General features: G+C 49.4%; 1 protein-coding gene across 9 annotated transcripts in view; it reads left to right on the forward strand.

Annotated features, from left to right (window-relative positions):
• Mpped2 (metallophosphoesterase domain containing 2) overlaps positions 1-23,976 on the forward strand; it is a 149,070-nt gene that overhangs the window by 66,312 nt on the left and 58,782 nt on the right. For all 9 annotated transcript variants that reach the window (XM_010640423.3, XM_010640424.3, XM_010640422.3 and 6 more), the window contains one exon: positions 9,623-9,848. In XM_010640423.3, coding sequence (XP_010638725.1) covers positions 9,623-9,848 — 226 coding nt within the window. The remainder of the gene's footprint in view (positions 1-9,622; positions 9,849-23,976) is intronic.

The following is a 23,976-nucleotide window of genomic DNA, read 5'->3' on the forward strand; positions in this document are numbered from 1 at the left end:
CCTCTTTAAGGACCCTATCTCCAAATATAGGCATTTTGTGAAGTATTGAGAGTGAGGACCTCCTGCTATGGATTTGGGGGTGAGAGGGATGCAATTCAACCCATAGCAGAAGGGAAACAAAAGGCAGAGGAAACCCACGTGTTGCAGAGGTATGGACGTGTGTGATAAGGGGCAGAAGTTACACATATTGTAATGAATGGTTTAAGGCAAAAGCAGAGTGCAGCTACTTGACTTGTCCAGAAACGGGGAGACTCACAGAGCCAGGGCCATCTTCATTTGTTTTGCTGGGTACAGTTTTCAGCAGACAAAGTGTGCTCTCCGACTGAGTCCTGATTACCTAGACCACTAAGAATATTTAATTTAATCACTTAAAGCACAGCTTTAAGGAGCACTATGACTTATCTGTGTTGCTTATGAGAAAGCATGGGTTTAGGAAGGCATAGCATAAAGTTACCTCTTGAGCTGTACGTAGCTTTAAGATGCTAGAGATTAAGTCCCTGGAAACTGGAAAACTGACCTGGGTGTGGTGGCACAGACCTGTTATCCAGCACCCAGAAGGCTGAGGCAAGGGATTGCTGTGAGTTTGAGACCAGCCTGGGCTACTTAATGCGTTCGAGGCCAGCTGAACTACATGGACCTTGTCTCACTGCTGGTAAGGAAGTGCAAAGCAGAAAGTGATGTAGATCTCCAGTTCCACTTCCAAGACTCTTGGGTTCCATGATGAATCTCCCAGAATGCATTGCTCTTGCAGACCTGTGGAACATCTCTGGTCCTGCTGCATCCCACAAGAGAGCTATGGCATGTGGTGATACAGCTGCCCTCCAGGACGCTGCTGGAACTGGTGTTCCAGTGGAACCAAGCATTAGGGTCTGAAGAGGCTTCATGGTCTAACCCTCCTACTCAGGAAGCTCTAAGTGTTCTTATTAATAGAGATTGTTGCCATTTGATGGGCGAGGAAAAATTAAAAATGGAGGAAGAAATGAATGTGTTTTCCTTTCTTTCTTTCTTATCACTCACTATTGATCGAAATAATCTTCCCCGAGAGATTTCTTTGTAAGTTTTATCCTTGAAATGCTTCATTAAAATTTTGAGTTATGAAGTGGAAAAAAATCAATTTTATTGGATCCTAAATTTTACTCTATGCAGCTTCCTGTCCAGAGTGCAAATTATTAAAATTGACATCAGATGCGTGTGCAAGATAATATCCCCTTTCGTAGGCTGCTCTCTAAATTCCAAAATGCTCTGTAGAGGGGATTAGATTATACAGAGAGCGGGGACTCTGGAAAGAAAATAGAATTGTGTATTGATGCCTTCAGAAATATTATTTGATGGCAATAAAATATTCCCTGAAATTCCCTTCAGAGGGGAGAAAATGGAGTTTGTTTGCAGTAATTGCATTTTCTAGCATTTGCTCTCACACTTGCCAATATAAGCCAATTGGAACCTGTGATTTGGTTTTGCTTATTGGCAAAAGTACCATGTAAATTGATCTGTGATGCATTTAAAGAAGATGCCTTGAAAGTTTGGAAATTGAGATGGCTTTTTCTTATTAGATTTTGGGAGTATTAGGGTTCATTTCTATATTTTAGTCTAATGTAATATTAGCCAAATATGTTCTTTTTCAATTTAGTTTTAATCAAGTTCTGGAAGACCATTTTCATCTCGCCCCAGTGGTGCTGTTAAGGCAGAGATTTTATTTCCACTGTCAACCCTGCAGCCCAGCCCCTGTATGATCAACGGCCCAAGCATGACTTCAGCATGCAAAAATAATAGTAGTTGTTACCAGAAGGCTTTTTTAAAGTCCTGTTTGCAAGGTTAAAGAAGAGGGAATCAAAAAAGCCTCTAGAATCATTATTTCTTTTGAAAGATATGGCCTTCGTGCCTTGTGTTACTTTTATTTAATTTGATCTTTGCCATGCTTAACGGTGTAAGATGCAAACACATAGGACTTGTATTTGTTCCTCTAACTACTCAGGAGAATGATTGCCACTTATTTTATAATTATTACCGGAATACCTTTCAGTTGCCTTAAAAGCTTTGTGGGTGAAAAAAATCCCAACACATTATTCTTCTGCCTGTCTCAGACTTAGTCAGTCAGTACTTGGTTTATTACAGGTACTCATGGAAGACTTTCCTAGGTGTGAGAAGGGTGGAGGGGATAGACCCTATTCAGACTGAAGTTTCAGTGCAGAACACTGTAAGGTGCATTGTACAGTTAGCCTCTGATTCCTGTGAGTAATATGCAGGTGGGATAGCATGTTTGGAATTTGACCTTCATAGGCAATAAATTACAGAACTTAGGAATGAGAGCCCCAGCCTATGGGACCCTGTCTGCCCACCTTCCTCCCCATGTGCCCTGAATTCTTGTATCCCTGTAAGCTGCAGCCATAAAACATGAGCACAGCTGACCTAAACAGGACTGGACAGTGCCTTTACCAGCTTCTCTCTCAGGCTGTCTGGTGAAATCCCGATTTGGATCCAGTTTTCTGAAGCTGGAGGCCGGCGCCTGAAGTCTTTAGGAAGTGGCCTGTCCAGATCAGACTTGTTCGAGGTGTAAACCTCCCTCTGTACAGTGAGGTGCTTATGAAAAGGAAAAGGCTGGTGGAGTAGACCCCAGTGGGAGGGACTCACCTTAGGATCCTGCTGTTTGATTCTTTTAATCCCCGAAAGTGCGGTTTCCTCTAGCACATTGGCAGAGGAAGATGTGAGGTTGCTCTCGCAGATCTTTTCCTTGGCACCTGGGAGCCATAGCAAGTTCCTCTGTCCTCTCTCTCTTCTTGCTGTTGTTTGACCTCTGGCTCCAAGGTGAGCTTTATTTACTGGGAGGCTTTTACCACAGATAATTTTGATTTCCTCATATATGTTCAAAATCTGCGTTTTAGGAGCCCAGAGGGGAGTGGATGTAAGGACTGGAGATCTTAAAATGCGTCTCCTTTTAGGACTAGGTTTTCTTTTCCTGAGGAGACCTGGAGACCCATATTGGCTTGTGCTGCTATCTTTCGGAAGAACCTCAGAGTAGGCCCTGGCTGAGAGAAGAAGTGGTAGAGAGAGCAGTTGGTTGGCCTTGTTAAGCAGGTGCCTGATAAAAACTGAAGTGTGGGACAGGTAGTGTTTGACACAGGCCCCAACCTCAGGAGCCTCTGGTCACATTTCCCAGAATCCTTAGCAAGAGGACAAAGATCTGCAGGGAAGAGCTGACGTTCAGCAGCAGATGGGATTCCCAGGCCAGGTGAATATGTGGAGATGGATCGTGGATCCTGAGCTTTTTAGAGAAAAAGCTTCTGTAGCGCTTACAGCAGAAGTCACTTGTAGTTGCATGGTCCTTCATTTTGAGGGTGATTGATTTTTACTGGGGGAAAGAACAAGCTAGCTAGGCCATGTTGACTGCCCAGAGCAGTATTTATACGTTTATTTTTTATTTTTTCCTTTTTTTAGTGCATGTCTTCAACTTAGTAGTTAATGTTCACATTCCTTGTGTCGAGTTGGTACAAGTAATGACACATTTGAATTCCTTTGTTAAAATCCACTTTCCCCTCCATCTCCTTCCCCTTTGAGGACCTACCTATCTCCCTACTTCCTGTTATCTGTCTTTTCTTTGGCTCTTTTTTTATACTCTGGGTTTCTTGTATAAGAGAAATCATGCGGCATTTAAACATTGTGTCTAGTTTATTTCACTTAACCTTATGGTCTCGAGCATCCACTTTCCTACAAATGACTCACATATATCGTGGCAGAGCAGCGCTCCATGGTGTGCAACACCACCTGTTCTTTTTCTGTCCCTCTGCTGGTGGACACACAGGCTGCTTGTGAGCTGCGCTGCTGTAAGCGTGGGTGTGCACGCTTCCTCATGCTGTAACTATGACACCTTCACCTAGAAGGGGAGGAGTCGAGTGGAATTCCTAGTTGTAGTTTTTGAGGAGTTTTAGGTGATGCACCTGTGTCCTAGATTCCTGCGCTCTCTGCTGTGCTCCTTTCTCTCCCGTGGCCGAGCTCTGATCCCCAAGTTGCGCTAGGAGGTCCGTGAGAGTGAGGTCTGTCTGGAGTAGGACATCTGTTTCATGGGACAGATGGAGAGCAGATCCGTGTGGCTGTGGGGACGGGGCGGGGGATACATGGGAGAGGGGGACCTTGAGTCAGGCTGTGACACATCCGGCTTGGCCTGAACGCATCTCGGGCTGGGAGCAAAAGAGCTGGGTTCTCTCCCCGACTCTCTGACTGCACCACAGTGGGACTCAGTGTCCTCCTCACTAGGATGATGTTGGCTGAACCAGTGGGTTTTCTTCGTAAGTTTTTGAGGCCAGGGACAACTGGCTTCCGATGAAATTGTCCCCACTTTGGGACATCAAGGACACAGGGCTGCAGTGGTGCACGTGGAGCAGCCCTGGCCCCTCTCCGTCCTCTTGTTCCTGCTTGAGCATAGCTCTCTCCACCCCACCAGGTGCCCGAGGACCCTCCTGGCCATGAGCCAGGACTCAGGAACCACCAGGAAAGCCACATTCGGCCTCTGGAGTGCTAACACCTTGACACGTTTCACTTGTGTTGGCTGAAAAGCTGCTCTAGACCTCCAGACAGGTCCTGCCCTATCTTTCTGGCTAGTTCGCTCCTTACTACATGCACCCAGGAAGAGTAGCCAACCCAGTGAGATCGCAGCGAGTGAGTGCTGTCCTCTGGAGAAACACCTGCATCATTGTGAATGGCAGGTGGGCCGGGCACAAGCTCTGTCCTCCAGTGCAGCTGGAGGAGCTGGGTGTCTGGACAAGCGAAGGAGGAAAGAAAGGGGGTACCCAGGACGCGCTGTGCCAGTGGGGTCACTTGGCACAGGACTTTGTGTGAGGCTGGCGGCTGTTTGCCCCCAGACCCGGCTGGCTGGGGCCCCACTGGTTCCATTGCTCGAGGAACACATTGGGTCCAGTGGATTCCGCCACAGGAAACGTCCAAGGCCATTTGTCTTTCCTTCTTTCTTCAAGAATAGTGATGCTGGACTTGGGAATCGGTGGCCGAACGGATGATTGTTTGGGTGGTAGTTGGAAAGCACAGTCATGATCATCACCAAAACCGCAGTTTCGTGGTAGTGCCTGTTGGAGCCTCCGGGCCACGCAGGTTCTTGAGGGCCTGGGTCACGTTTTCTTGCACCGAACCTTGGAGGTAGGGCCATTACTGTCTCCCGCTTACAGCTGTCATTTCGGAAAGGCTGTTGGAGGTTCATGGGCTGCACTGGGTATCGGGGTTTGGAATAGGGTGCTTCAGGAGGGCGGGACCTCGGAGGAAGGAGTGACGAAGGCTCACACGGTGGTTGTCATGGACCGAGATGAACAGCCGGTTCCGGAACTCGTGGGCCGCTCCGGGGCTCATTCAGCAGGTGTCGACTGCGTGCCTCCTGTGACAGCACCGGCCCGGCCCCGTGTTTGAGTCGAAGAAGCACAAGCCGCTGCCCCTGCCTTCCGGTCTGGGGGACAGTCGGGGGCGGAGAGCAAGCTGGAGGCTGCAGAGCTTCGGGTGGGGCCGTCAGCTTCGTCTTAGTCCCTGCGCGGCCGCCAGCGGGTGCTGGTCCTGTCTCCGCTGCCCTCTCCGAGCTGTAGGAGGCGGGGGTCCATCCAGGGCCACGCCGCTCACACACAGAAGAGCCCCACTCCCTGGACCGTTTATGCTTTGACTCACCAAGAATAGCTACGCGGCGGGTATGGCAGGAGGCAGCAGGTGATATCCATACAGCGCAAGGAGGAGTGGACAGGGAGTACCCGAGAGGAAGGAAGGGCCTGGGGGAAGGAGGGTCCGGGAGTCCCCGGGATCGATGCTCTGAGTGGTGTCCCGTGGCGGTGTGATCCACAGAGAAAGAATGGAATTGCGCTGGGTAAATTATGCGCGAACCTGGGCCCCTAAGTGGTTGCATCTGCTAACATAGTAGCCCATCACGAAACAGATGTGGTCGCAACACAGGACCAGGCTGGGCAGGAGCACAGCGAGGCGTGCGGAGGTCTGTTGGAGAGAGGAAGTCAGCGGTCGCCTGATCTTTTGATTTTCTGAGAGCTGGCAACCCACAATTTCTCGTGCTATCTCTTCAGTCTCAAATGTCAGCTCAGTTTTTTAAAAGCAAAACTCAGTTGCACACCCCACCATAAACCATCTGTGGGCTGTGAGCTCCCGGGCCCCTCTTCCCAAGAAGTCTAGAAGGAAATGAGGAAGTGTGGCAGAGCAGCAGCCAGGCCAAGGCTGACTCCAGGGGCGTGAGGCCGGTGTGCCTGCGGAGCTGGCCTGTTCTCATTCCCTGCAGGCAGGGACGGAGGAGGCGTCCATGGTAGAGAGAGCTCCAGAGAGCAGAGGGGTCTGGGGGAAGAAGAGACTGAGAAATGGGCGCATCATGGAGGTGAGAAGCAGCAGGCCCAGGGAAGCCTTGAGGGGAGAAGACCCTTGCTCCCTGTCGCCTGCGTGGGCAGACGCTGTGTGCACCCACAGTGTGGGTCTGAGGGGGCCCGCGGTGGAGTGGGGTCCCAGCAGCGAACTTTGGTGGCTGCTTTGCGGTGGGGGGGGTGGCGAGTACTGTCGAATGGCGGTGAGAACCCAGTTGGGGTTGATTTCCCGAGTGTCTCTATGGGACACTCCCAAGCACAGACCGACAGAGGCAAGGCCGCTTTTGGTGTCTGGTGGCTCCTCTTGGCCCCCCGCTCCCACGTTTGATTCATTCTCTTGCTTGCCTCAAGGCTTGGCTGTGTCTGTGAATTCCTCATGCCGCTATTTACCCTGTAGCTTTCTTTAAATGACCTCTTACTGTACAGATACAAGTAGAGAGGAAGCTGTGTGTCATTACTCACACTTGCATTGTGTCCTTCCGGAGACACTTTGTGGATGTGCACACAGCCCCTGACGTGCTGCTGGTGCTTGCCTTCGTGTCCCCGCTCTTGCCCTCAGCGGTAGCGCGGAGTTCTGTCCTGGGAGAGAGGGGCTGCTAGGTCGGTAGAGTTGAACTTGCTCGGAGAGGGCTTTTTCCCGTATTACAATCGCTGTCTATCGTCCTGGGTTTTTATTCGAGCAGGTCGACTTCCGTGGCTTGATCTGAATAAAATGGATAAAAGCGGCACCTTTTTGTCTGACAATTTAAAAGAGATGCTGCCGGAATACCAAGGAGCCGGAAGCTTGACTGCAGAGCCTTCCAAATTAATCTAGCCTGGAAAAAAATGAAAATGCCATCAAGAACAGGAGATTTGTCAGCTGCCCTGCTTAGACTTTTCATATAAAACATAAAGGTTGGCAGATTAGAGATGAAAGGTCAGCTCAGCAAAAAAGAAAATATGTCAGACGATCTCATAACACAGGTAATGGAGATGGGATGGGCAGCCACTGTGGGACTCCGCGCATGAGTGTAAATACTGTCACGGTCCTGAGGTTCGTGTTGGTGACTACTTCCCTGCGCTGCCTCTTTAAAAGACACCAAGGCTGTTGTGTTCCTGAGGAAGATTTACTTTGCCGTACTTTCCTCTCCTCCTCCTCCTCTTCTCCTCCTCCGTTCAAGCTACTTTTTGTTTTTTTCTTTTTGTACCTGGGATCGCACTTGGGTTCTTGCACTTGTGAGGCAGGCGGCAGAACCACTGAGCTAAATCCCCAGCCCTGCTCCTCCTCCTCTGAAAGGGAAAATGTACTTCTTCCTTTGCCCTGTGTCCTGGTGTCCCCTATTGGCCACCATAGCTATAAAATGAGGGCAGGGGTGTGGACAGGATGGTGTGCTGTGGCCCTGGCACCAGGAGGAAGGGCCAGGTGGTCATAGTGTGCTGGCATGGCCTGGGCGGCTCGGGGATCAGGCAGGCGGGACCAGCCTGCTGTGGCTATGGGGCCCCAGGTAACTCTCTGGGTGCATCCTCAAGCTGTCGGATCACAGAGCAATGATCCAAGGGTTCTGGCCTCACAGATTCCAGCATGTGTGGTGCTGGGAAAGTGTTGCCTTGTTAGTCCACCTTCCACCTGCACAGCAAGTCCGGGAATCGTGCAGAGCATCACCACCATATTATCCAAGTAGAGCGAGGCAAACAGCGCACTGCTAGCAGCTAGATGTGCATAAACGTGCATCTGACAGGCTTCTTGTGTGGGATGAGTGCTTGGGCACAGCCTTGCAAATAGCCGTGGCCAAGGCCTGGTCGCACGGAAGTGTGTGGTAGTAATCCAGCGTACCCGCTGATGCTTGGACTCAACATTTCCGGTTCGATCTCCTGCAGTGTTATTTTTTATGAGACTGCTTTCATCTTTCTGAAGCCTCCTCATTAACTTACATGTTATCTGGACAATTCCATTACTGTTAGAAGCCAAAAACTTAAAAGCCAAAGATAAACTGTGACAATGCACAACATAACCTCAGTCTTAGAAGCCACTGAGGTAGGGAGGACTTCGTCGTGGAACCTTGAGGGCGTGTCTCGCTAAACCCCAAGAGGACCAGGACGGAAGCTGCCCTTCCCCACCTCCCCGCAGGTTCTCTTTCTCTTTCCCACTAAGCCTCCTTAATTAAATCACTGACTCTAGCTTGCTGGTAAGAACCAATTCTTACAACAAGTGGATCCAATTTCCTGCTAAGGGTAACTTAAATTCTTCCTGGACTAGCAGGAAACATTAATTCTGCATTGGATCCAGGAGTCTGGGAGCTGGAATTGTAGGTGCCATTGTTCTACCTGTCTTGCTCTCCACCCCCACCCCCCAAAATAAATAAAACGAGCGGGGGCCCAACACTGAGGCTTGAGGGATGGGTAGTGACAGAGCAGAGAAAAGGGCATTAATCGCAGGATGGGGACAGCTGCCCGGTCCTAGCTCCCTTTGGATTTTGGTTCTTATAGCGTAGCAGTGAGTTATTAATATGTATGATCTGTACTTTATTCAAACATTATAAATCTATGCAGAAGTCTGCTGTTTGGGTTTTTCTTTATAGCTTTCATTCTGCTTCCCAGAATTATCTCACTTCGATCGGGAAACTTTTGCATAAAAAGCACACACCGAGAACTCACATTTCCATACCATAAATATTAAAAGGGGGTTAAGCTTTACAGTTTTCTTCCCTTCCCAATGGGAGGAAAGTTAGCCTACCAATGAGGGGCCTTTAATAATGTTCTTTTTATTCACAAGCAGAAAGATACACTTAAAATTAGACTTGCAATAGGAAATTGCAGCATGTGGTCCCCTCCTAGGTGCTAATTGTGGAGTGCTTGGCTCGGTCCTGTGTTTTGCATGAAAGAAATATTGAAAATACAGCCTGTCTCGGGGTCATTAATAATAGTTGGTTGGCTTATTTTTTGAGGATCAAATCGAATCCAGGCCATCTTTTAAGGGTCGCGATTAAAGTGCTTTTCCCCAGATAGGAAGTGCAGATTCATCACTGTGTGGTCCGTCCGTGAGTCCGTACAGTACAGGAGAGCTAGAAAGCGGAGTGTCTTCTCCGTACCTTTTTGGCTTCTCAGCAGCTCCCCATCTCCTGCCTGTTTTCATTTTGTGTCATTGTAAAGGACTAATGCATTGTGGTTCACATGGAAATCTCACGGAATGTGTGAGCTATTTCGTCTGAGTGAGCCGGCTGCTCATCAGTCTCGGCTGCTGTACTTCGTGATGGGAAATGAACGTGCTAATTGCTGCTCTTTTTTTCTTATTTCAGGAAACCTGCCGTATGAATATAAAATAGTGATTGCCGGGAACCATGAACTGACATTCGATAAGGAATTCATGGCCGACCTTGTTAAGCAGGACTACTACCGTTTCCCCTCCGTGTCCAAATTGAAACCAGAGGACTTTGACAATGTTCAGTCCCTCCTGACGAACAGTATTTACTTGCAAGATTCGGAGGTCACAGTGAAGGGGTTCAGGATATACGGGGCACCTTGGTAAGTGTTCGTGCTGCAGCTGGGCACCAGGAAAGTGTGATTTGGGCGTTGGTGCTTTCAGTGAAAATGGCTTGGATGGAGGGGAAGCTCACTGCCGGTCTCCAACAGAACAGACCCTGGCAGTGCTGCACAGCACAGCATTTATTCCCATCATGCAGCAGATTTGTGCAGTCAAGATCCATGGTGCAGGGTTTTGGTAGGTGTGTCTGTACTGGGACTGAGGCCACTCGTGTGTCTGTCGACAGAGAAGAGTCTGGGAAGGTCACTGAGCATTCTGCCTGCTGTGGGTGGCCCATGGCCTGCTGCTTTCCGGGCTGTCAAAGGGTTATAAACAGGAGATGTTCGCAAAGCTGTCGGAGAGGTGCCTGGTCACTCGCTGCAGAGTAATGCTGACCCGTTTTCTGCTCTTGTCTCTGCCACTGCATACTTAGGTGGACTTGGGTGAGCCTCTGAACCCCGGAGCCAGCACTGGGACACTTGCTCATCCACATCCAGGGATTCTAGGACCCCTCCTGAGGGCTCCGCATCTGTCCTGAGCAGGGCTAACCTGGAGCTGCATTAGGGCCGGGAGAGGGCAGCAGCCATGAATCCAGGTCGACCTCTGCACTCAACAGTTCCCTTTGTCCTCTGAAGTACAAAGCTGAGACACTGTGGGTGATCTTGGGGCTTTTTTAAGCTTTCTTGGGTGGTATCCAGAAGGACCGATGAGTGGGTACAGGAAGTGCTGGAAAAGCATTTCTGTTCAAAGTCAACCTGGTAATGATTGTGAGCTCTGTAGGAAAGACCATGTGCCATGTGTTGTTCTAAACTCATTGTATCTATTACTCACTTAATCTTCGAAATCCCTTCAGAGATAGGCAGCATTGTGGTTCTGGGGCACATAAGGAAACGCAGGCACAGGAAGGTCAAGTGTCTGCTCAGGAAATAGCAGAGTAGGTGGTAGCATCTTGATTTGACCCAAGCAGGTCTGGCTCAGGGGTGATGGACAGCTGAGAGGTTGTGGGTGGTGGGGTGGTGGTGTAATCAGCTTACAGTCTGCAGATCCACTTTCTATCCAGCTTATTAATGCCTTTGATTTATTTTTTTATGGTAAAGGGCAAGAGAACGGACAGCAGAAATTAGTCCTGTCAGACTGTCGCCTGAAAGTGGGTCTCAGACTGTGCTGGAGGGTGGAGTCAGCACTTCCGGGAACAGGGCAGGGGACACCGGGCACTTTCGGCTGCTCAGTCCAGCACTTCTTGACAGGCACATAATCCAGGAATGGCCTGTGCCTGCCACAGAAACCCTCCTTGCAGGTCAGGATCAGGTCTTCAGTAACCTGAGATGTATTTGAAAAATCTTCAGAGGCCCTGGCCCTTTAGGCTGTTTCCAAAGGAGCAGGACTCTGGGAGCCCTGGACTGAGAGCTGCTGGAATCCCCCATATTCTGAGCTGATGTGAACCTGTTGGGAGGAGGGTTTTGCTAGGCTGGCTGTGCAGGAGGAGGAGGTGACCTGGGGTTTTGAGGCAAAGCCTGCAGAGGCCCAAGAAATAGAAAGCAAACTCAGATATGTGCTGCAATGGGTGTGACCCCGACGGACTGCAGATAAAGTTTATATCAGAACTGCACAGATGTCAGTCAGATTTATATTTCAATATTGCAGAGGATGGAAAAGTCAAGAAAATAGGCGGCATTAATTAGTCTCCTGAAACATCATCCTGAAGTTGTTGTGCGGTGTAATGTGCTTTGGAATTTCCACAGAACTTGAGCTCTTTCCTGCTGGTCCGCTTTTACGATGAGGGATCGTTGGTACTTGGTGTTTTTGTGGAGAACACATAAGTTGATGAAAGGGAAGTTTCCATTTCACCCTGTGTTTTGGAGATCTCAGTTGTTTGGATCTTACTGCTCAGCCCCAGGACCTTGGGCAGGTTTCTTAACATCGCCATGCCTCTACTTTCTCATCCTTAAAATGGGAAGCAGTGGCATTGCTCCCACTCCTGGGGGTTATAAGAGTTACCCAGGCTGTGGCATGCAGTGGTAGCGAACCTTTTAGAGCTTCAGTGACACAAACAGCCTGCTGCAGCGTGCGTGCCATAGGTTCACCACCGCTGAACTAGAGGAAGCATCTGATAAGGGCTCCAGACCACTCCTCTGGAGTGGTGATGTTTCTGGTCCACTTTACCCTTTCATCAGGCTTCACAGGGAGACTTTGGGGCCAGAGTTGGGCTGGGTTCTGGCCTGGGCTGGGCTTCTGCTGAGGAACTGTCGGGGGCTGAGTCCCTGAACTTCTCTGCAGGAATGGGGTCTGGCCTCATGAATGTTTTTCATGGCCACCCACTTACACACACACACCACAGCTCAAATCTTCCAGGAAAATGTCCTTGTGGGCATGCGTGCTTTCTACAACTTCAACACAGTGTAGTTTTTAACCTCTTGCATTACTTAGAACTTGAGTAGAAGTAAAGTTTGGATGACTGCATGTCATAGCTACCAGTGTTCTCTCCTTTGGGATTTAGCTTTCTTCAGTCCCTGAGATTTGGCTACAGGAGAACGCCTGCTTTCAGAGCCCAGTAGATATTCCAAAGTTGAACTTGTAAACTGAGTCATTTGATTACCATACTTTTCTAGTAGCATTCTGAACAAACTTTTAAGTTCTGAGTTGTTAATTTTGAGTAATTTTCACTAAAAGGCAGAATAGGATTCTTGGTACTAAGCATTTGCACCTTGTTAAAGGTTCTCAAAAATAACCGCCATCAGTCGAAGAAAATACCTGTGACTCATGTGCTTAAAGACTAAGGAGCAGAACACCTGCTTAGCATGTGTAGGGCCCTGGATTTGACTTCCAATAAATAAATAAATAAAATGTAGACATTGACTTAGTTTAGCTTCAGAGAAGAAATATTAGTCCAGATTCGCAGTTTATAACGGCATCACAGCGATTAGAGAGAATTAAAGTGCCGGTTCCTGACTGACCACAGAACAGGAACACATATGGAGGAAATAACGCACCACACATTGGGAGCTCCTCTGTGTGCGGCTGGCAGGGCTGGGGCACGATCAGGGCCCAAGGAGGAGGACTGGGAGGCCGGGCCATGGCCTTACCGGAAGAGGCCTGAGTGGGGTCCCACTGGGTCGGGAAGGAGAGGAGCGGGTGGGCCTCCACTTCCGGATCCCCTGGCCTTGGCTGTGCCGTTTCCTAGAGTTCCTTCTTCCAAGCATTCCGGGGAAATCTCCCAAGGATCAGGCATCTCCCTTGAATAGTTCTTCCATAGATCTGCTTACCTCCTGTGACACGCCCCTCTCTCTGGGGGACACACAGGAGGGTCTCGTGTCCTCGGGCTGTGGGCTCCGCTCCAAGAGCCAGGCCCACTGTCCCTGGTGTTCCTCCCCTGCCCCCAGGCCGCTCCCGGCTCCTCTTTCTGGCACACACTCAGCTCTGTGATGTTTTTCTCTGGTCGCTCGGGGATGGCTGCAGAGAGGGTACAAGAGTCAAACCTGTCAAGCTTTGGCTACCACAGTAACGGCTTGTCTGGCCAGAGTGAAGGGCAGGTGGAGTTTGGAAGCTGCTCTTATTCTTGGCTGCTGAATCCATCGCCGAGGTGAAACTACAAGCAGCTTTCAGGAAACTTGCTTGTGGGACTTGGCAGGTTAAAGACTGACCGGCCTCTGCTTTTAATGGTTGCCGTTGCTCTTTTGATGCTAAGATGCTCCGTAGAAAAAAAAAATTCACATACTAATTGATGAGAGGCTCTGCTGCAGAAAGTAAAAAGCGCGGGCTGCAGGGACAGGGAGAGCAATTGTACTGTTCAGCCCCGCCTGCCCCGCTCTCCTCCACAGGGAACCGCGGGGCTGCTGTCCCGCGGCGCACAGTGAATAGGAGTGGGCTTTCCGATGTCCAGGAATTCCATCTCCGGGCTGACCGAAAGGCCAGGAACAAAGAGCACCTTTTCATCGCGTCCTAGTGGACCTGAGTGCAATTTGTCAGATTTGCTAGCCGTGGCGGAAGCGCCTGAACTGCTGCAGCAGGGAAACCGAAGCAGGCCCAGCAGTGCAGGCTGACACTGCCGCGGAGGGAAAGGCGGGGTGGAGCTGCGCTTTCCGAGGAGATGTGTGCAGGAATTGCCCCCCCATTCTCTCCCCTCAGTTCCTGTCATAAACACGTGGAGTTCATTCATTCATTTAGATGTAATTTTCTCAGCATTTTTCCAAGTGGGAGTTAAGTGTCGATTCCTCTGTCTGCGGCATTTATAATTGTGTTTGCACACAAATAGCTGCGAGGTTGCTCGTGGTTCCTTGTTCTGATCAGCACTGCGGTACTTCATGTCTACCCTGTCAGAAGAGCTTCAGATGTTTTTATTTCCAATTATAAGTTTTGTAATGCATCATGTATTTTGCTGACAGTCCTCAAGTTCTTGAAACAGCGAACAAATTAACGGCAGATATTGAAGGAGAGGATTAGAAAACCAATTGGCAGCTCGTATGATAGAATTCCGATACGAGGATGGGCAGAATGGGTTCATTTATTTTATTTTCACAATCATACTTTGTAATTAACTTGGGCCGAGAAAAAAAAAGAGAGAAAGAAAGGTCTGCCTGTTAAGCAGAACAGTCCTTGCACACTGAAGATGGAGTCTGCAGTACTAGCCCCAAAGCCGTTTTGGGGTTGCCTGTTTTATCCAGGGTGGTTCTGACAGAGCCGGACACAGAAGAGGTGTTGTGTGCATGTGTTAAGCAAATATGCACTCTGCTTTTACATGGCTCTGTTTAAAGGCTGTGGCTAACGTTTCATTTTTCTTGGCCCAGGGCCCACTGTTTCTCCCATTGTGAAATCTGTGCCTGCTCTTCCGGACTCTAGAGTTACACGGCTCTGTTTACATTTTTGCCTGCTTCAGAATGCAGCTGACTGCTCTCAAAACCGTGCGGGATCAGATTTGCTTCTGGTTTTAGCAATAGCCCCATTTCTTTGCAAAAGGAGAAAGCAGAACCTATCACATTGCTTCCCGCCTCTCCTTAGCCAAAGCAGCACGCGAAGAAATTCAGTGTCCAGAGCCGGTTCCTGCAGAGCGGGTCCTGTTGATACAATGCAGCCCTTCAGCCCAAGCCAACTCTGTCCAGCTTAGCCTCCTGGCCAGCCTGAGCCCCCAGCAGGTGTGTGGAGGCCACTATGTGGAAGAAGGTGGAGGGGCTGCGGACAGGTCTGCCGGTGCAGTAGGTTTCCAAGGCCCCATTTAAATCTCCTCCTGTACCAGCTGAGACAGCATTGCAGTCAGCAGGCAGCAATGACAGATACCTTGCTGTTGGGCAGTCATTTCACTGACAGAGCTCTGGTGCCGCTGCCTCACTTGGGCCACACGGTGGGTAGTTCTATACGGTTGTGGGACTGTACTAATCAGGACTACTCCCAAGAGTCCGAGCCCACGAATGCTTGGGGGCTTCCTTAGAACACCCTTTGGACAGAGGGACCCGGCAAAGGAGGTCAGGGCAGAGAGGTAACTGGCCCGAAGAAGCCACAGAGCCTTGGGAAGAAGCAAGACTGGAGTCCAGAGTCCCTCTGCCAAGTTCTTAGACTAAACCGGGCTATCCTAGTCATGGCAGATGTCCGTCTACTTCTCGACCTGGAATAACTCGGGAAGCGGCTGCTTTTCATCTGAGAACACTTGGCTGCTGCCACTGAGTTGCAAAAGCGGGGTTCAGAAATCCAGGCCACTGCTGTGAAGGGTCTCTTGGGATTCCGGGTAAAGTGAGCTTGGAGGGGAAATGAGGGTGCATTGACGGAGGGAAGACTGGCATTGTCTGTGAGGTGTGCTCCAGCAGTTAAGGTCTGGAAGAGAAAAGTCCACCTCCCAGAGTGCTTGGGGCGTGGGTCGGATTCTGCTGCTCCACAGGGACTGCATCTCACACAGCATGCGCGCGTCTGCTACGTGCCGGTTTTCTGCTGGCTGGTTAGCTTTTCCTTCTCTGCACAAGCAGCCCTGCGTCTATGCGCCTAAAAGGAAGTGCTGGCCGCTGGTTGTGGGCCCCTGAGGATGCCGGGCTGGCCAGGCCCACACGCTGTCTCCCATCAGAACTGGGCCCTCTGAGGCATGGCTGGCCGGCCCCTAGGTGCGCTTTCATTCTCTCATGTTACCTTCGTGAGCTCCCTCTTGGAATTCAGCTTCTGCTGGTGGACAGGAGATTCCAGAGTGGCTGTGCCCTGCATGAGGGCAGGGACATGCAGGGCTCTGCTTGCATACCCCTAGCTAGGCCATGCCTAGGACGTACTAGATGCTCAGTGTGCAGCTCCTGAACGAATGGATGGCATTAGAGCTATGTCTGCACTGATGAGCTGAAGGACTGGTGAGACTGTGAACAGACAGAAAACATTTCCAATACAAGGTCAAGAATAGCCATAAATCTACAACACAGAGGACTAGAGGTGATGGAACAACATGGAATCAAGCAAAGCCCTAAACTGTGTCCAGGGGCTTCAGGAACTTGCTAGTCCCTTCCGGAACATTCAGCAGTGGAGGGAGGATGACGTCTTCCCAAGTGGGCACGGTTTCCTAAGGGTCAGGACAGCGAGCATTCAAAGAAAGGCCTTTCTGGGTTCTCTGGGACGGCTTCCTTGCCTGGGAGCAGCAAGAGCAGAGGTGAGAACACATGGAGACTTTCTTCAGGGCCTCAGCCAAGGTGTGCACTGGCTGTGAAGGAGGTGGGAAGGGAGCTGGACTGGCAGGCTCAGGAGGATCGCTGGACACTGTGAACCTGTCTTTGGGTGTGGAGAGCTCCCCTTACTTGGTAGTTAAAGTCTATGTGAGAGTCATGCAGATTCTGTCCTGTTTCTTTTCAAGCTCGGTGCAGACACAGATGTCTGTTTTGTACGCGGAGCTGGACATGAAGGGTGAATTTCTCCAGCTCACTCCAGACAGTGAGCCCTTAGGGCCCAGGAGGTCCCAATCCACGTTTTTCTGGTTCCTTCCTGAGTGGCACCTCTGCCTGTGGCTCAGCTGTGGTCACAGCTTTGTGCTGCCCACACATCCCACCTGTTCCTTTCTTCCCTTGATGACTTGTGATGAGGGTGAGGTGGACATTGCACAGGGATTTGCATTGCCATGGCCGCCCTGCCATCCTCTGCGGTCATCCCAGCCAGGCCTTCTGGGAGAGGCCCTTGCCCTACTGGACAACTCCGCGAGGACTCCCGAGGCCAGTGTCACTCCTCTCCTGAAGGCTTCCTCTGTGAGCCCGTGGGCTGTCCTCAGAAACCCCCCTGTGACAGAGGAGGCTTCGTGGCGTGGACACTGGGCCAAACTCTTCTGCTGATTCCCTGTCCCCATGGCTAACGGATTTCCAGCAGGACCTTCTCCCTCAAACTGTCAGTCACGAGTCTGGTTCCACCTCCTAAAGGAAGCAGGCCGGGTGACCAACCACAGGCTGGTCTGGCAAGCTGGAGTCTCGGTTTCAACACTTAGAACATATGTACTTTGCCAAGTTCATTATTCAATCTCCCTGAACCACGGTTCCGTCTTTCAAATGGCCAAGCAAATAATACTAACTGCTTTGTCTTGAGCACCACCCTCATACAGGTCCCCTAGGAAACGTTGTCTTTAAGCCTGACAGTAGCCTACCGAGAAAGCATCACTGCGCTGTGGCAGTGAAGGTTAACGGTCAGTCATCTGGATTACAAGTCTGGGAGTGGTGACTGGATTAGCGGGTGCTGTACTCCTCAGTGAGCCCACTGACATTCACGGCTCCTGTGCTGCTGCCCGCTGGGGCCCAGCTGGGCTGGGTCACTGGGTTGTGCCTTTGGCTGGTTCATCTCTCCTTGGCACGCTCCTGCTTCTGGCTGCCAGGAAGTGAGCACCTTTGCCCTGCTTTGGAGCCAGCCAGCCAGCCATGGACCGAGCCTCTGAAACTGTGAGCCGGATTAAATCTGTTTTCCTACAAGTTGCAGGTGTTGGAAATTATGTTCCAGCAGCAGGAAAGCTGCCCAGTATACACTAGAGAAGTTGAGTAACTCACCTGCGATGCTCATTTCCCAAAGGCCTGGACATCAGACTCCAATCTGTTTGGCTCCCAAACCTCTCTTTACTAATTTATTTTCACTTTTTTTGGTGTATTTTTCTCACAGGAATGAAATGAGATCAGTAACGCTAGACAAAATGTTATTTTCCTCCCTGAAGAGTAACTTTGTTTTGCTTTGTTTATTTTGCTTACCGTTGTTTCTATGGTGGCTCAGTATAAGGAGGCAGAAGGGACAGAAACCAGGTCAGGAGGAGACCTCCTCCAGGACAGGAACGGAACCCGCTTGGCATGGGGTCACTGGTTCACAGCAGTGGGCTAGGAAAGTGGCTTCTCCCGAGAGAATTTTCAGAAGTGGATATTGAGTCTTGCGGGTTTCTTTGCATGTTGTGGAGTTGCTCAGAACGTGAACAAGTGGGACTCAGTTAGGAGGGGACCCAGCACCTTGTCCCCACTTTGTCCAAAGGCGTGGAACCGGGACTGGGTGTCTGTTAGATGGAGATGTGGGTCGCGTTTCAGGCCACTTAGCTCATGTCCGTGTGTAACGCCTGGCCGCGTCTCACCCAGGAAAGGTAAAGGCGACGCTGGGTGGCGACCACGAATTACGTGCAGACTGTTCTGTGGGGGCGAGGGCTTCTCCAGCAACCTGGATCTGAGTCTGGAGCCTCGGGTTTGCATTCTGCATCAATTCATGAGAAGAGGCCGTTTTGCACAAATGTTAGAGGAGACGGGCTTGGTCAGCATATAAATACAGTTACTATGACTCATGGTGTGAAATCTGCAGCAAGACCTGGAATGAAAAGGTAGAGAGAAAAGAAGCCCGTGGAGATGAGGACACACCTGGCCCAAGGAAGGTTCTTCCCGAGTAAAATTTCCCAAGGTAGCATCTGTAGGCGGTGGTGATGTTTACTGGTCAATCTAAGAAGTTTCAGCTCCACTGTGTTGGCTTGACGGGTTTACAGGTTAGATCACTGGAACAGAAAGGGGTGCTGGAATTTCCTGCCCATCTACTGCATATCAACATCAACGCTGCGGTTTGTAAAGAAAAGGAGAGCCCAGTCAGCATGCTGCTTTCCCACTCCTCCCCAAACCAGGTGATGCATTTTGTCCGTTGTGTGCAGGATTGGACCTAAAGCTGAGTGCCTCTGATGGCTGCCTGACTTAATAAATGGCGGTTCCTGTTTTTCTCACTACATTCCAAATTACTGTGTTATTGAAATTCTGGGATATATTGATCTTCAAGCTGAATCTAATAAGGGATGCTGATTTTGCCTGTCCCCAGGGGATTCGCAGGCCGCGGGAAGAAGCTCGCAGGACCGTGGTTCTGGACAGAGAATTGCTGAAGACAGAAACTAGGAAAACTCTACCTCATCGCCTCCATGATTTGGAAGTCCAGCTCTAAGTCACTCTTCAGGGCTGGGGCTTCTAGGTTTGTTGTGAGCGAGGAATCGACGCACAGACCTTCAGAACGAAGTAGAAGACAGACGCTAGGATAGACCTTAACAGCGGCTGTTGACGGCAGCACGGTGCTCATCAGGAACACGCCGTGTGTTTCATCAGTCACTTCCTCGGCTCTTCCTTCCATCTAAGAGAGAACAGCTTTGTGTTCAAGACTCGCAGGGTTCGTTTCTAGGTTTTGTTTCTCAGTCATTTCCATAAATCGACGTATGAGGCGTTCAGACTCCGTGGCCACTGCCCGCGTTACTGAGTTTTCCTTTGAAGGGAGCGGCACTTCCTGTCAGGTTGCACAGTGCGTGGGAAGGAGGGGACCCCGTGTGCCTGTTCAGTGCTGAAGCCGACCTCTGTGCTTCCAAGTGCCACTTGGGCAGCCTCCTCAGAGGCCGGGAGAGGTGGGAAGGTGGGGCACTCGCCTCCAGGCACCCCCACACCTACCTGCTGCTTCTCTGTGCTACTCGGAAACCAGAAAGCAAATCCCAGGAGGAAGTCGATTTTAAGGTTGCTGAGAAACAGGATGCCTGCTTGGGAGAGTTGGAAGCTTGGCTCATCTGTAAACCGCACACAGGCTTCCCAGCGCACTGAGGTCAGGTCTGAAATGCGGTAGCTGTGGAGACCAAGGGCTTTTTATTGTCGCACAATAGACAGTATAACTGGGTTGTGGATGAAGCAGGATGCAGGTGTGTCAGAGAGTATCCGTGCCCTTTGTTTCACTCAGAAAACGCCCAGGCAAATCCTCTTCTGAATGAGACCAAAGAAGCTTTTGTTTGACTGAACCTCTCTACACACAGGAGTCGAAAAATGGTGGTGGGAAAATCATTAAAGTAGGAAGCCATCAAGGATAGAAATGATGCGAAAGAAAGATGTTGCAGTGCTTACCTATTCTGTCTCCTGGGCTGCGTAAATTCTCGTCAGCTAGCAAGACACTCATGTTTGAAGATTTTACAGTTCTAGTAACAACGCTCGTACATTCACCATTTTTAATGGTTTCCCCCATTAAAGAATTAGTATCGTTTATCAGGGATAGTGGTAAGTTTTTCTTCTGTTAATTAGCAGTAAGTGTTTTAAAAGCCATATTCCCTCCAAAAGTAGACAGACTCATTATCAAAAGAGAAAGAGAGAAAGTGAATACAGGGAATGCCCCACAAGGACAACAGCGTTTTTCTCCTGTGAGTGGCTTATTTTTCTTTCATTCCATGTTTCTTGGAATCTTGTACGGTCTTACGGGAGACAAGTTTTATTTTTCATGTCAGGAGAAATGGCCACATTCTCTAGTTGTAAGATGTATGCCTATGGATGACTTGGGCCCCCACTCTCCTTGTGTGATCTGTGTGTCCTCATGGGTCTGCACAGGGTGCACACTCCTCTGGACCCCCAGTGTAGCAGGTGATCAGAGAAGATGGGGACTGGACGTGTCCATCCTAACCAACAAGTGCTGGCTGGCTTGTGGGGCTGACCTGGCCACAAACAGCTGAGTTTCCACAACACTGGGCAGCAGATGGTTCATTGCTGCCTAGCCCAGAGCAGTCAGGTGCAGCGTTGGCTTTAACACCTGCCTGTGACATGGGGCCCAGGGTTCTGGCCTGTACGGGCTGCGACTTGCCTGGGGGAGCCTTGCCTACCTTTGCTTATCTGTATTCCAGGGCTGCCACTGCCCCTCTATTCCTATGTCTTTGTTCTATCGGTCTGCAAAACAGGGCTCGACTTGTGATTAGTCCTCGGAGCTTGTTTCTATTAATCAGCCTGCAAAGCAGGTCAACTTGGATGCTTTTGTTCCAGAGCCTAATGTGTTCTCCTCATCAGCCTGTGGTTCAGGCTGCTTGCTTTGCCTACAACAGACCAGGCAGTGAGATTTAGTTTGTACACGCTGATTACATTGTCAAGAAAGAAAAGACTGTTTGAAAAGACAACAGGAAAATGCTGAGGTAGGATTGTAGAGCTATGTTTTGGGAAGAAGAAAAGTTGATAGAAAATGTAGCTTATGAAACCTGCTTGTGGGGTTCAGTAAACTGCACAGTGTAGCTGACTAGGTCAGAAAATAAGGTATCTTTCACGTCGTATTCAGGAAGTGTGAGGCGTCACACAGAAGCTGGCTATGTGGATCTGACAGGCCGTTCTCTTTGGGCACCTACTGTAGGAAAATCAGCCTTTAGCGGCAGCGTTGGTAATTGTGAGAAGACTCAGTGCAGTTTGGTAAATTTCCTTCCTTGTTTTCTTTCCACTTTCCTTCGTGCCAGATGACCTTGCCACAGAGTAAAAATATTTCACCATTCACATAAGGAAGCCTGTGTATCGCAGTGTTCATCGTCAAGAGACTTGTGAAGAGGCAGCTTGAGTGAAGGTTATAAATTGTTTTTGCAAAATGCTCACTAAAAAGTCCTCCTAACTCTAACGGCAAAGCATTGCTAGGATAGAAATTTTAAGGCTTAACTTTTTCCCAGTGATACTGAAGTTCCAGGGTGGAGTTTTCTAATCTTTTGCCACTCTAAAAATCTTGGGGATGTCACTTGTCACAGAGCTGCCCCCCTACCTCTGTTGAAAATTTCCTCAAGGAACAAATTCCCAGAGTCCCGAATTAAATTTGTCATCAGTGATAAATTGAGTCCTGCAAGATACTCTAATAAGAGCGTCAGTGTGGTTTATCAGCTTTGCTAGTTAACATGGGCGTATAATGTCTGGTACAGAACTCCGCAGCCACAATTTCTGGCTAGACCTTCCTGGAACAATGAAAACTCTCACTTTCAGCACTGTGGTAATTATTTTAGGGCTAAATGGGACCATGAGCACACTGTAGCCATGTCATCAATGCATACATAAAGACAGGAAAGAAAAAGAAGAAAATGTCCCAGTGTGCCGAGGGAGCTGTTTAGAAGACTCCAGTCCCTTCTGTGTGTGCCTACTTCATCTCCTTTGTGTACAGGCTGCGTCTGGGCTGTTTTCCTGGTCCCGGCTTCAGGCGCAGCCCTTGCCCTTGCATACATAACCACTAATGAGTGTCAGGATTCAGCTGCTAATTTGAAAGGCTTTGTGGCTCTTTCACCCCAGACACCAGCAGCTTCATCAAGCTGGGCTTTGTCCAGGCTGACCTTCCTGGCCTGTGGATCGCAGCTAAATACGGACATCACTCAGCACCCCCCCCCCCCAAGGAGCCGTCCAGACCCTGTCCTTGGCTGGGATCCTGGCAGATCTTATCAGAATCCACTGCTGACACAGAGGGGGATGTCCTGAGCAGGCCGCATAATTAGGGTTACCTTCCCCTTCCGGAAGAGGCCTTATTTACCTCCACCCCTGGGGATGTTCCCTTAATTGAAGATTTGAATTTTAGAGCAATTAGCAGATGACCTGATCTTTCTGGTAAAAATTTGTTTTTATAAGGCGAAGCTTTGAAAATGTGTTTTCATGGCTATTTTCGTGAAAGCAGCAGAGAACCACAGGTTACCTGTTTTTTTACCCCCTTGACCTGGGGAAATGCATAGAATTTATTACTAATGACACAAGTAAAGAAAATCTAATGGTTTCTCTTTTTTTCTTTAGAAATTAGCCTTTGGGGATGCACTCTTCTAAAAATTAAAACCATGTAGCAAAGCAAGTTGAAAGGAGTTTCCTGTTTGTTGTGCTCTGCAAAAGCAGAGGTTCACCATGCTTTGTCAAGTTTCTGCTTGTTGGGGAGAAAGGGCTTTATTCTGGGGCTATATTCTTTATATATTCTCCCCCTACGTTCCGGATTCCAAAGAAAATTATCCAGCTTTCATTTCAAGTTTCCCCCGTCTTTCCCAGAAAGCAGTAGCTAGGTGGAGACAGCTTGTGACATCGTGCATGATTATGAAGATGAACAGAAAATCCTGATGAGCTTCTCTCTGGTCAGATCCACCCCTCCAAGCTAGGTCTCCGGAAATCTTGTTTGGAAGTGGTTCAATCTCTCCTTCCTTTTTAAAGAGAGACATAAAGTTAGAGATGGGAAAGAACTCTGATGGCATCACTTTTTCCACCCTACCCCTTGGCCAGCCTGATCTCCCTCCCTCCGGCATATTCCCTGGTGTTCCGCTCAGCCTAGTTTAAGACGATAAGACCAAGGAGGCTTTCTTGTCCAGTCCCCCCTGGGAAAACGTCCACATAGATATGCTTTGAAAGCTTCCTCCTGCTCTCAGACTGCTTCCAGAGTCATATGTGCAACCTCTTTCCTTCTTGACTTCCAAGAACTTTCGCTTGGTCAAGCCACATGTGTTGTGAACAAAGGAGTGATACCCATATGCACCTTCATATGCTGCCCGAACAACATTGTTATTTATACAGCGTCCTCATTGTTGGCCAAGGGTCTAAGATGCACCTAAATTGGAATGGTCCATAGATTTTTACCTATAAATGAGTCTCATAAACCCTGAGCCATTTCATAAAGCCTGCCGCTAGTGCTTCTCTGAATCTTACTGACTTTGAGGCTTTTCATTGGTCCTGGAAGTAGAGGAGGACTCTGAATATTTGTTTTTAGATGAGCAGAATTAAATTAACCCCAGTCTTGCGTTAATGACTTGTAGTCATGATTATTCTGTCTGGCCCTTCTTCTGCCCAGTTATTTATTAATGAGTAGTGTAGTCACCGTCATTAGCTCTGAGCGCTAGAGCACGGATGATTTTTGTATTTACTTAGGTACCTATGTCCCTACTCTGACCCCCTGTCTGTCTTCTGCAGGTGTCCATTA

The sequence above is a fragment of the Fukomys damarensis genome, unplaced genomic scaffold (genome assembly GCF_012274545.1).
Source record: "Fukomys damarensis isolate Sample0158 unplaced genomic scaffold, DMR_v1.0_HiC HiC_scaffold_16, whole genome shotgun sequence".
NCBI lineage: Eukaryota > Metazoa > Chordata > Mammalia > Rodentia > Bathyergidae > Fukomys > Fukomys damarensis.